At 37.3% G+C, this 13,232-nt stretch overlaps 1 protein-coding gene across 13 annotated transcripts in view; it reads left to right on the top strand.

Moving 5' to 3' along the window:
• Positions 1 to 13,232, top strand: part of PDE7A (phosphodiesterase 7A) — a 75,556-nt gene that overhangs the window by 23,369 nt on the left and 38,955 nt on the right. For 2 of the 13 annotated variants that reach the window (XM_038122808.1, XM_038122797.1), the window contains exon 1: positions 2,679 to 9,249. The exons of 8 other annotated variants lie outside the window; for them this stretch is intronic. In XM_038122808.1, coding sequence (XP_037978736.1) covers positions 9,190 to 9,249 — 60 coding nt within the window. In that variant the 5' untranslated portion in view covers positions 2,679 to 9,189. Of the gene's footprint in view, positions 1 to 22; positions 2,653 to 2,678; positions 9,250 to 13,232 lie in introns of those variants that run through there. 3 more of the 13 variants (XM_038122857.1, XM_038122884.1, XM_038122849.1) reach the window with 3 other exon arrangements.

The raw sequence follows: 13,232 nt of genomic DNA, 5'->3' as shown, positions 1-13,232 counted from the left end.
TAATGGCACGTAATTTTACAAATGTATGTCTTCTAGATCCTATTGAAATAATGTCTTTTCTATGCTTAATTCAATTTCTGTTTAGTGTTAAAATCCTGACAATGAAAGTAGCATCTTGTTACCTTCAAAAATGGCATATTAAATTCAGAGGTGTACTGCTGTGAAATCACTGTAGGAAAAATTACCTGAAAGTGGTTTTTAATTGTGGGAGGTCTTGGAATGTTGTAAATGTGATAAAGTGCACACTCAGGTTGAATAATGAAGAGTCTGTACAAGGCTATAGTACTTGAGAGAAGGCTGTAGAAAGATAATAGTGGTGGTATCCACTTTTTTTTCCTATGTCAATATGTCAGCAGTGAAAAGGGTAAGCGGTAGTCTATATTTTATCCAAAATGTATTAATCTATTAATAGAACACTTTCTTTGTATGCCTGTTTCTATACCTTCTTCATGCCTCCACTAACAGGATGTCAATCATACTTTTTTTTTTTGCCTTTTAATTTTTTATATTAGTTTTGAGCTGGTAATTCTTCTGTTCCTTTGTCAGCTGCTTCTTTCTTAGTACTGACCTATTAGAAAAAAAGCCAAGCCAAACAAAAACAAATCGGCTTTTTATTGTGTCCAGGAAAATATTTCTTACACTGACATCTCTGTAATGGAAAGCTGAGCCTTTTCAGTGTATTTCAGTCTCAAACACAGTAGTCTTTTTCAGTTCAACACCTGCAGATATGAGGCACAACACTTCTGAAAAGCTCTCTCTGTTTCAGGGTCAGCTTTATCTGTAGTGGGTGAGAAGCTGAAATAAGTAGATTTGGGTTTTGATGAAAAGTATTTGGATGCATGGATTGCTGGCACCCACATGCTGACAGAATATTAATGCAAGGCAATAATTACATGTTTAAAGCTGTGTAGATGTCTATGAAATATAAGGTTTGTATGAAAATCCCTTTATTAAACTTCATTAGCAAGTTTTTAGAGCATTTGCTATAAGAAATCTGCTACTGCTACAGGTCAGAGAACAAGAATTGAGAAGTGTGTAAGAAGGGGTTGTATTGGTAGCTCAATAACATGAAAGGTGGGAAGCTGGCAATAATATATTGTGGCCTGGAAAGTGAGGGAAGGTGTTGAAATGGCAGGTGTGTGCCATGGGGAAGACTAGGGTTTTCAGCTTATTGCCTCATTAGAGCTTCTTCAAGTTTAAGGGGTTCAGCTGAAATTGATCTGCCTATCCAGTTCAGTGGATTGGTCAGTTTATCCTTAAGTGGAAGACTAAAAGCATTTTTAGGTATGGTGGGCAAGCAAAGTCTGCTCTAAGTGTTTAGTGCAGATGCATCTCTAGATGAATTTCATCTAGGAAAAACATTCTAGCAGAAACTAACTGCTATGGTTTGGGTTTGTATAAGGTGTGTATGGGGTTTTCTGTTGTTTGATTTTTGTTAATTTTGGGGTTTTTGTTAGTTTCATTTGTTTGGGTTTTCTTTAAGCTTGAAATGTTAGGGTTTTTGTTGAGGTGGAAGAAGTTGAATGTAGTTGGTCAGTCTTTTCTGTATTTCATGTACTATGATACCATGTGTGGCTTCTTAGTTTTGTGCTTTGCCTTTTGGTGATCTTTCTTTGACACCCTTTATTCTTCATGAACTCTGCGATGACTTAAAGTTAATTATTATTTTCATTTCTATCATAAATTAAATACAATATTGGTTTGTGAATTTGACAGCAAATGGTGTAACCAGTTTCAGTGTTTATCCTCTGTAGTTCTTGAGTTACTTTAATGGAAATAATCACAAAATAAGAGAATGAAAGCTAGACTTTATTTGTTTCAGATGTTCTGTTGCTGTCTCTGCTTAATTTGAGAAGGTGAATCTTCCAGCTTTCCCCTTGAAATATATTTTTTTGACAACCTAATATTTTTATGTGATGGCTAGCAAGGAAAAAGAAACAAAGATAATTTTATTACTGCCTTTCTAATATTTAATGTACTGTTGGAGCTTTAGCATATGTCAGTGTGCCTGGGGTACTGCTGAAATGTGTTAGGTTTTGTTTTGTTTGTTTTTTTCCCCTGTGGGAATTGTTAATTTTTTTTTAAAATGAGATTTGAAAATTGAAAATCTTTGCTTAAAGTAAATGGTAGATGTGTTGCCTGGGGAGTCTTAGTAAGCGTGAATATTTTCATTTTGTGTAAACTGTTCTTTAAATGCTTCCTACAAAGGGAATTAAAGTGTGCGTGAAGGGGTTAAAAGTAGCTTTTAGCTGTGCTGAATTAGGAAAAACTTGCTAGACAAGAAGCAGGCAGGAAGATATTACTCTAGGCTTAGAGAGAGGTGAGCCCTCATAGCTATGGAAGTACCCATCACTTAGTCAAATAGAGGCTTTTAGTTGTCACTATAAATTTTATTTATTTCCTTTGCCTTTTCACGTGTGAATAAGAAAGGAGCCCAAGGAGCAAAGGAAAAGGAGCATCTTACATTGTACCTTGCCCCTGTGCCTTTTAACCTTCACTTATTGCACTGCATTGCTCTCTTCTCTGAGTTCATGAGCTGGACAGACACATCTGTAGAAATCCATACATGAGCTGCTGTGTGGGGAGGCCCTGAGTGCTTCCTGTGCTCCCCCTTTCCACACACACACTTCTGGAGGCTCTGAAGAATCACAGGTGAGCTAGTGGTGTTCACATAAGCGTAAAAATTATTGGGAAGGCTTCTCTCCAAGGCAAAAAGCTTAAACCTTGGAGGTTTTAGAAGACAGACTTGTTGTGTTCTTTGAGTCTTGTATTGATAGTAAGTAAAGAATTATAAGATACAACTTGTGTGACTTTAAGTTCTGTAATTTTCTTTTCTGGTTGTTGTGATGTGTTGACAGTTTTGCTGTGTCTTTCTGTGAGATTGTAAACTCAATGTTTTTTTATTTAGACTCCCATTTAAATATAGCACAGTAAGATGATCTTTCACTGTTCAAAGGATATGCTTTAGAAATAGAACATAAATTTTTTATTCCCAAGTCTAAAACATTGGTAGCTTTTCTTGTCACATGGTAGTGTTCAACTGTTCTCACTTACATAGCTGGGTTACTTGCAATATGTGAGGTACGTGGGAATTGAAATTACTGTTGATTTGCTTCCAGTAAACCATTCAGTCTTGGCTGAAGGTGTATTTAACAGTGAAACACAGCAACTCGGAGCAGATAAAACTCAACTTCTTGAGTTTTAAATCTACATTATCTGACTGGATTGCAGTCTTGGGACCTTGGTGGAACTTTGTCTTGTAGCAGTGGTACAGTTCTATAACTCTTTGAAATCACAGACGAAGGTGTTTGTATTGAACTCTAAAATGGGCCTTGTTTCTTGCTGTGAAGGAGCAGGTTGGCAGATACAGGCTGCTGTAGACCAGTCCTAATTGAGCGTCTGTACAACTGCTAGTATGGTTCTCTGTCCAAGGTGATAAGACTCACTACATCCAAGGGTTAAAAATTAATATTTCCAGAAAAGTTAATGACAAATACATGTGCGTCAACTTTGTCCTAACTTTTTCATACTTTTTTTTTTGTTTGTTTCTTTAAAGGGGCTTTAAAAAAAAGTGGTGTATAACTCCTTTCCAAAATCTTCTCTCCGGAGAGAAGCAGAAATCTTAGTTCTGTGAACTTAAGCAAAGTCCTAAAATGCCATAGTAAGTAAACATCCTTTGGAAGCATGTGTCTGAATAAATCAGAGGAAGAATACTGTGTTGTAGAACTTCAATTAAGCTTCTGGTGATTTGTTTTACCTAAACCAGTAAATTTTCAGTTTCTATATTTAAATGATCTAAATTGGATTGCTTGTCACTGAGACAGTTTATACCATATCACACTTTTTCTTCTGAAAGCACATCTAGCTAAAAAACTGAAGTGCATGATATGACAGAGGTAGTGAGAGTGTTCTAATTTGTATTGCAAAAGAATCATTTTAAAAAGAAGTAAACTGTTTCAAGGTGTTTAATCTCTGTGTGGAAGTTAAAAAAGTGTTCTTATACACCCCTCAACTACAATATGTATGGTTTTGCCTTTTTCACTGTTACATATCCATTTCTGTCAACCTGCAAAATCATGATGTTGAGCAAATAAGAGGAAAGGTTTAAAACAGCCAACAGAAAAATGCAGTGTGTAATAATGTGCTTTTTTGGACAAAGATTTATATGATTTATTTATAAAATATACACTACCTCTTACCCCTTTTAGAAATATAGGACACAGCATGATCCTGATTGTTTCTATTGCTATGTTGCAGTAGCAATAGAAAATTCACTGAATGGGAGATGGTACAGAAATGCAAGTTGTTGACTTCTTTCATTCATTTGGATTGTATCTTTTCTGAGAGGGGTTTCTTTCCTTTTCTATCTTACTGAGAGCTGAAATGGAAGATTTCCAGAACTGAAAAGTGGTTTTTAAGGGTATAATTTCTGCCCTCTGGATCCTTGACTTTCAAAGTTCATGTGTTGGAATTCTCAGCCCTTGGTTTAAGATCAACCAGCCTTCTGAGTTTAGTTGCAATGAGTTAGGTAGTTGCAATGGTGATTTTTATGTGGTCGTGAAGGTGAATTTTGGTAACTTTCTTAGATTTTTATGTTTGCTTATTGCTTGCTAGCTCATATGTAGCATTGTTGATGAGTCACTGTCCCTGAAATTATTCAAAAGATATGTAGATGTGGCATTTAGGGACATGGTTTAGTGGTAGACTTGGCAGTTCTGGGTTAGCAGTTGGACTTGATGATCTTAAAGGTCTTTAGCAACCTAGATGATTCTGTGATTTTGTTAATAAACAGCTGGAGTAGTTGGAATCTTGTACCTAGTTGCAACTTAGGCTAACATGGCAAATCTTTTAAATAAGAAGCTGAATTGGAAGTAAATTGCTTAGATAACATTTTAAAATAAAATGTAAATAGAAGTAACATTTGTAAAAGTTGGTTATTGTGTATACACTGTGAAATTCTAGAAGTTCTGCTCTCAGTATCTTATGTCAGTATTAAACTAATGGTGCATTTTCTTATTTTTTTCCCTTGAGAGCAGTGTTTAGTGGTTGGGTTGGGCTGCAGCAGTAGCTACCCACACTTGTTACAGGAATACTCATAGATTACCATTTAATTATTCTTTTTTAGTGAAGTCTGCTGGAGAAAGAGATCATACATGATATATAATGAGACAGGAAGAAAAGCAAAGAAAAGATGGAAATGAGTTGTGGGGTTTTTTTTCCCACTGTGTGCTGATGAATTCATAAATGATAGGCTTTTTCCTCTACTGTCATTATAGGCTGTTAATATAGTAAAGTTCCCAGACTGGTTTACAGCAAGTAATAGGTCAGTCAGGAGTGTATCCTAGAAATCAGTGTGCCACAGGCCTCTGTTCTGGAAGGGGTTGTTTGAAGGGCAAGGAGACTCCATGGAGATTTCTTTTCTGGGCCAGGTGTACAGGTGCAGGCACATGAAATCAGGTCATTCTGGCAAGTAGGAGTGATAAGCAACCTTATGCCTCCAGTTGAACATAAAAACTCAGGTGGTGATGGAGATCTACAAAACCCTGCTGGAGATGGAGTGTCATTTGAGACCCAGCAGTGTATCTGAAATCTGGTGCTCTTGCTTCAACTCTGGATTTCTTGTAGGTGTCACTGAAATGTTTTCTGGGGGGAGTTAGAGCATTTAAAGGCACTTCTGCACAAACAGTAGTTACTAAACTTTGTAAGGCGACCCTGAGCCATTCCTCAGGGCTGATGAACTTCAGGAAAATAAATGAATATAGAAAAGTATTGGAATAGATAGGTATTTAGAAATATACAAATAAAATTAGGATCCTGTACGTGGTACTTCAAATGCAGAGTATGTAATAGGAAATAATGGGTTTCCACATGGAGCCTTGCAGATCTCTAGGAGTGTATGTGGAAATAATTGGAGCCTTACAAATAATCGTGGTGTGTTAATGGGGAGCTACTTTGAATGGGTATGAGCTGGTCCCATGTGATGCCTGTTTCCCAGTGAGAGCAAACTGCTATCTTTAGGAAATTTCTTAGTGGAATCTTTGTAACAGCTGTTTCAAGACCCCAGCTGCTTTCTGCTGTATTGATAATGCATGCTTGTCTTATCAGGAATAGCACAGAGAGGTTTGTTCAGTAAATGCAAAAAATTGTAGCAAAACATTGCCTTTGACTGCTTCAATGCATCTCCAGTGCTGCCTATCATCAAGTCTGCATTGAAGCCCTTGGGATATTTCTGTTTCTTTAGAAATGGTAAGAGACAGCGATTGCACTTGTACATGTGAGCTGATGGTAAGGAGAGAGGAATAGGTAATAACTTGTATGTGAATGTTTGGTACTGTAAATCTTGCCTTACCAAACGTGGTGTCTCTGCAGAACTCAAGAAAATGGGTTTTAGAAAAACTGAAAAAGAATCTGTTAGAAAGCAGTAAAGAGAAAGAGAAGAAAGAAGACAAAACAGTATTAGCAACTTCCCCAATTTAAAAAAAAAATACAATGCAATGTATGATAGCTATTCTTTTTTGTGTGCTTCTTAGTTTCAAGATGAAGCTGAGACTGATGGTGAAGTCCACAGCTGAAGGGTCCCTGCAATCCCAGAACTGAGGCAGTGTAACAGGGAGTAGTTAACACAGAGGGAATTTATTATTACGGCATTTTTATGTAGCCTTCCACCTGCGGGTTTACAGTACTTATTAATAACTTTGAATTATTTCTTCTTTGTAAAATCTCTTTCACTTTCACCTTGCAGTTGTTAGTGGGGTTATTCAAAGCAGCACTTTCCCCAAAAGAAGCACTTTAGTTTCTGTGTTGATTTGTTAAACTTCTCATACAAACCAGTGAGCTTTCTGATCTTACTCTGTCTCCAAATTCAGAATTGTATTGCCAAAACAATCTTTCCATTTCCAAGCTGTAATTAAAACAACAGTCTAGTGGTGCTTAACAAGTGGTCAAATACTTTTATTTCTCTGTTCTCATACTAAACTTATGCATGAGACAGTTTTACGATAACTTCCTGTAAGAGAAGGCTTCTTCATTAAACCACTTAATGGTGGAAAACAAAAGAGGGAAGGGTGATCACTTTGTATAGTTCTGTATGCTAAGATAATGTTGTATTTCTGAAATTGGTAGAAGAAAGTCTTGCTCCATGCACATGGGGCAAGACTATGCACACACTCCAAGAACATCTTCATGTGTTTTGAGACAGGAAAACAAGATTTGTGAGATATTGATAATAGTTGTGATGGAGAGGAATGCTTGACATTTTGACAAAGAGTATAAGGCTATTTATGCTTGAGTTTTATTCAGAGGAGAGTTCAATCTTGAAGCAAATCACCTCATTGTTCCTGTTTGCTGTGCTCATTTGATTGTTTTCTGGAGTGGTTTTGGTATGTGCTAACCAGGCTTCTTCCAAAAGAAACAAAATCATTCACTCTTTGTGTGCACCTAATGTGCCTTTACCCTCGATAAGGTTGTAGAGGTTTGATCAGTTACTGGATCATTTTTGGCAGCTTTGAACCTCCAGTGGTAGGATCTGGTTCAGGAAGTTGGAGTAAATATGGCCTTCAAAAACAAATTAAAACTCCTGGGCTTCATATAGTATGGGTGTAAAGATCTGAGCAGCAGGTGTGTTTTGATCTGCTCCAGTTGTGCCAGATTGTAATGCAAATATAGCCTGATGCCATTTATTGTGGGTTTGTTTTTTTAAAGAAACATCAGACTAGTGGTGATTAATTGTTAGGGTGTTTTAACCTTGTCAACTATTCGGAGGTGGTAATGTTTTTAAATTTATATCTGTGACAGTTTGTATTGTATGTGGGACTTGACAGATAAGTGCTGCATTCATGAAGTGACGTACAGAAAGACCCATTCTGAATGTTCTTGCCTTTGGTTTTGATCTGGCTGTTTTTCTGGGGCATGGTGACAGGGCAGAAGATAAATGTTTGCAATGTAATGGTTCTGTAGGGATTCACAGGTTGTGCTCAGAACATGATTATAGCTTAAAAGACATCATAAATATTTGGAATCATGATATAAAATAACAAAGAGCTCTAGCTCACTTAGCAAATCTTTTCCTTAATTCAGTAAACATTCACTGTGGTGTATGTCCACTTTTCCTGTGGAGGGGAGGAAATTAGTTTCTTAATGTTAAAACTACTCCTTTGGTGATCTGAGCTAACTTTTGTGGTTTGTGCACGTATTGGAATTTGGAATTGATTGTTTTTTCAAAAAAAATTATAGGAAGAGCAGACACTTAATATAATTTTGCTTTCAGTTATTCAGCATCATCCTTTTAAATGCCTCATTATCCTACACTGTTCCTTTTTCTTCCCCACTGTAGCTCCTTTTTTTCCTAAGTATTTGAGATTTCTTTGTATTTTTGAAATAAACACTTTTGTCAGCTTGAAATGACAGAAATTAGAATGAATCTGAAGGCTGCACCAAGCATGTAGGACCACTTTGCTGCACAATCAGTGTTCTTGGAGGTAGCTAGACTGCTTTCCAACCCTGGGAAGGGCTAGGGAGGCTGTAGCCAGGTTCAGCCCTTGGAGCAATAAATAAAAGCCCCATGCCAGTTCAGGCATGAGTGTGAATGGCTAGTATGAAGGATGGCTTGGTATTTAGAGGACAAAAGAAGTTAGGCAATGACAGTTGGTTTGAACAATTGCACATATTCGGTGCATTAACTTTCATTAACATTATTTGTAGTACGTTGCTATAAAAGCAATTTTGAAATATGTTTTGAAGTTCAGTTCTTAGCAGCTCTCCAGGTGGCAGAGATAAAAGGAACTTGTGAATATCACAAGTGCTGGAATCTGCTGGAAACAGGCTCTTCATAGCATTTGAAGGCAAGGCAGTATCCTGACTTAGCTCGAGTGTTTTGACTACTGGAGTTTGATCCTGTTGTCTGGCACACTTTGCTGTATTTAAAGATGATGAAAGGATGTAATCATGGTTTTACATTTCCGTTGGCATTTCTGTGGGGTTTAGTAAGGTTTTACTAATTGCCATGTCCTCTGGTTGTAAAACTTTCTTGTTGAGTCCAGCGTTGGCAGCGAGAGGAGCGGGGCAGAGCACATTGCAGGGGCTGTCAGGTGACAGCTGCTGCCTGCCTTGTGCCTCACTGCTGTGCCCTGCTGCTTTCAGCACTGGCGGCCATCGGGGGGAGAGTATGCTTCAGGTATTTGGGGTGATCCAATGGGAATTGCATTGATCTGGTGTTTAGCTCTGATCCTTATCAAATGGATTACTTCTAAGGTAGGCCATTTTTAAAATCTGTTTTGACTAACTGGGTGTATGAGTAGTCCGAGAGAAAACAAGTCATTAAGAACTTCACAAGTGCTTATTTTTCCTTTTAAAATCTAATCTGTTTTAGAAACATCATTTGCTATTTAAGACTGTGTTTCTTGAGTGTTCATACATGATTTTGTAGCTCTTGTCTTTTGCTTGCCTTGAAGTGGGAAGAAGTGTGTTTGTAGCAGTGCCAGTTAGGAGACGGAAAAAAAAAGGATCTGAAATGGCTTCTGAATGGCAGGAGTTGGCTTGCCTGTGTTACCAACAGATTTCCAGTTTTATAGCACCTTAAAGCCTTTGTAAAAATAAGGAAAAACAATTTTAAACAGAGTGAGAATAATACAAATTAGTGTATTTTGCTTCCTGGACAGGATATCCTTTTTGTATTGTTGATTTCAGAGTTACAGGAGTGGAAATACCAGTTTTGTTTGCTTATGTGAAATATCTACTTTCCTTTGTAGCCTTTCCATTTGAGATCCCTATGCTTTGCAAAATGCATGCTAATGTTAGGATTAAGTTTTTACTCTCTTCATTCCAAAGAATGTAAGTATCCCCATAATGGATATTTGTGCTAGTAAATATAGGTGAGATTGGTGTCTGGAGATGAGACCAGGCTCTTCTCAGCATAGATCACTGCAAAAAGGAGGAATAAATTTAAGTGTAGGATTATGAAGGAGAGCCAGAATAATTGGAGAGAATTAAGGGAAAAAAATAGAGTTCCTGCATTCATAGATTTTTTTTGTTATTGCTACTGATACACACTTCTAAAATTTTGTACAATTAACAGGAGAATCTGAACAAGTGTTAATTTTGAGTTTGTTGTGAAAACAAGCTTTGCCAGGCACCCATGCCTGTACTCTTCAGTCATTGCCAATAACATGTTTCTAAATTTATTAAAAACAAAAATGGTCAGACTTAGTTGCTAGCACTTGTGACAACTTTTGTCACATCAAGAAAGAGACCAGGATGTCCAATAGATGTTCGCTTGTGACTGAAGGCAGATTCTATAGATTTACAGCCTGTGTGCTAGACCAGTACTAATCTGCATTTTACCAGTATATTGTTGAACTGCTGACTTTTTGGAACTTGACATAAAAAACCTGTTCAAGGATTATATCTAATCCAGTTTGGTCAGAGATTGTTTTAAGATGGGGAAAAATAAAATTTCCAGGTAGTTGAACTGACATAATACAGTTAGGCATAAAATTCCCTGCTATTTATGGTTGTGTTTTCACATGTGCTAGTGGTGGTTTCTTTTAAAGAATTAGTGTTTTTGTGTTTATTCAATTACCTATTTTACCATTGCCTTGATGCTATTCTGATGTAGTTTCCTTAGGCAATGCCTCTGTGTGTTACTGTCCTCACTTAAACCAATTGCTTGTGGGTTTTTTTGACTGTACATTCTTTCCGATCAATTGTCAAGCTTTTTTTTTTGGGTATATTTTTAAGTCTTGACTTTTTAATGTTGACAAAGCTGTGGATAAATTTTATGCCACATGATATACATCTGAGGTATATAAGAAAAAATAGCTTACAGATGCTTGTGAGATATATGTATCGCTAACATTGATAACTATCACTCAAATGATAGCTAAGTTTAAAAGTGGTTGCCATCTGTCTTGGGACGTAATCATGTGAAATAGCTTTATATGGAAGAAAATATTAAAATTATCACATTTGAATATTTGAAGGAAAGGTGTGGTTCTTATTGCTGATTAAATGTCAGGAAGGCAGTATGAATGACATTTTCTTACTGCTGGTTTGATAAACTTTCAGAGTAATGCTTTGAACTGCAGTGAAATTTTTAAATAGTAGTAGGACCATTTTGCAGTGGCTTACCTGAATTCAGTGTCAATTTAAGTGCTTCTAAAGAGCATTTTTCTGTACTTCAGTGAGTTAAAAACTTGATGGTGCTTTTTGGAAAACTGTGACTCTTAGCATGAAACTTTTAAATGCTTGAAATAAGTCTAAGATACATGACAGTCTTGCTTTTGAAATCTAATAATAGTTGGAGAAATAAGGTCTTAACTAGTTTGTCATTCTCAAGACTTCTAGTTCATAAACAGTCTTATGATCTTAAATGCTTTCCAAGGGTGTGTATTTGAGGCAGCATAACCAGTACATTGCAATTGGTATAACAACTTCTCCACACTTGTCTTCAGAGCAGCTGAGACTAATACTCTGATAGGTCAGCAAAGAGCTTGGACTAGAAAGTCAGGTAGGTAAAAACGCCTGCCTGCGTTGCTTTCTGTCCTCTGTCTTTTCTTTCCTGGCTTCTGAATAAACAACTGAGTAGCAAAATGAAGGTCGTGTTGTCCGTCAAAAAGCATGGATGGTTCTTTTGATGGGTGGTGCTGAGTTTTGAAGGCCAACAGCTCTAGCAGATGTTGTTAGAGGATGAGAACAGGAGTTGTTTTGCCAGACAGTCCACAAGCTGGCCCTTGCCAAAATGGAGTACCCAGCAGAAATGCTGGTGCTCTGCTCTCAACAAGATTGGGAAGTCTGTGTGATAAAACTGATACATCAATGGAAACATTTCTGTTTGACACAAACAGCAGCAGGTGCTCCGTTTCCAAGTGGTACATGCAAATGCTTGTACTCCCAAGCATCACTGAAGCGGTTTCCCTTTGAAGATGTATCTGTGTGCTATTTTGGCATGTTCCCATTGCGTGGCCTTTAATAACTTTCTATACTCTGTGAAAAGATATTCAGAGAGATCTGACTGAAATATAAGTTCTGGTAGATACTCCCTTTGCATGTTTTTGCAGAGTTCTTGTATCATTGTTGTTCTTAATAGATTAATGGATCTTCCAATTTAGTTTGAACTTCTTCCATTCACTTTCCACAAACATCTCAAAGGAGAAGAAAAAAGGAAGCTTTTTGACTGTATTGCCCTTTTGAAGAATAAATGATACTCTGGTGTGAAACTGAAGTTTAAAGTTTTCCTTTGAAAGTGGAAGTCCAGTATAAACTATCCTTCCCAGTCATCTTTATGACATCCATCTTCACCGCTGAAGCAAAACAGCCCACCCAGTTCAGGTGGCTGTGCTGGTGCCTGGAAAGGAGCAGAGCAGTTGAGAACCTCGGGTAGTCATTTGAGGAATTTGTTGAATCATTTAGGATCTGGCACATTCCCACCAACCAAGTTGTCCTTGTGCTTGAAAACCTGCCTAAACACAGACACATTAGGGTTGTCTTCTCTTTGACCACTAGTAATTCTGTCTGCTTGCTGGAATGGTGCTTATTTGTTTGATATTTGTACAGAGGGTCAGTATTGTTGTTAACAGGTACAAATCTTCAGGTAGACTGGAGAGGTGGTGCAGAGATTTAGAAATAAATTCTTATGCTAAATGAGTTAAAAATATTGACAATAACATGACAAGTAATATTTTCTGGTCCAAGGTATCTGTAGGGTTGTCTGATTCAGTGTATGCTATGGTTGTCTCAGCTGTGTAAGTAAGGTATATTTTTAGGGTAAGTATGGTGTTGGTGTCTTGGTGTAGGCTACAGAGAGTGGGCCTTTGATTAGCCATGAGGAGGGTAGCATTTTTGTTCATCAACAAGGGTAAAATCCTGCTGATTAAGTTGTTTGAACAGTTGGGTGCTTGGCAGTAACTTTAGTTCAAGACACGTTTGCCTTCCTTCTTATGAATTTGCTGTCTGATCATATCTCAGTAAAAACTGAAGCATTAAATCTGTTTTTTCTCTTTGCTGGGTTAAAGTACTGGAATCTGGACAATATATCTTAAAGAACCTCATAGAGAGTATGTTAAATTACCTCTCTCTTTCTGCCTTATTCCTTGCATTTTTCTGGAGTACTGTAGCGGGTAGAATAACAAATACCCTGACAGTATTATTTGAAGTGGGAAAATAGGTGATGCCCCACAACCTGCAGGGGATGGTCTGTTACGTATTTGCAGGGTAAGCTGACGCAAAGCAATCTATGC

Source organism: Motacilla alba, chromosome 2 (assembly GCF_015832195.1).
Source record: "Motacilla alba alba isolate MOTALB_02 chromosome 2, Motacilla_alba_V1.0_pri, whole genome shotgun sequence".
NCBI classification, from domain to species: Eukaryota; Metazoa; Chordata; class Aves; order Passeriformes; family Motacillidae; genus Motacilla; species Motacilla alba.
This window is presented reverse-complemented; position numbering and strand designations above follow the sequence as displayed.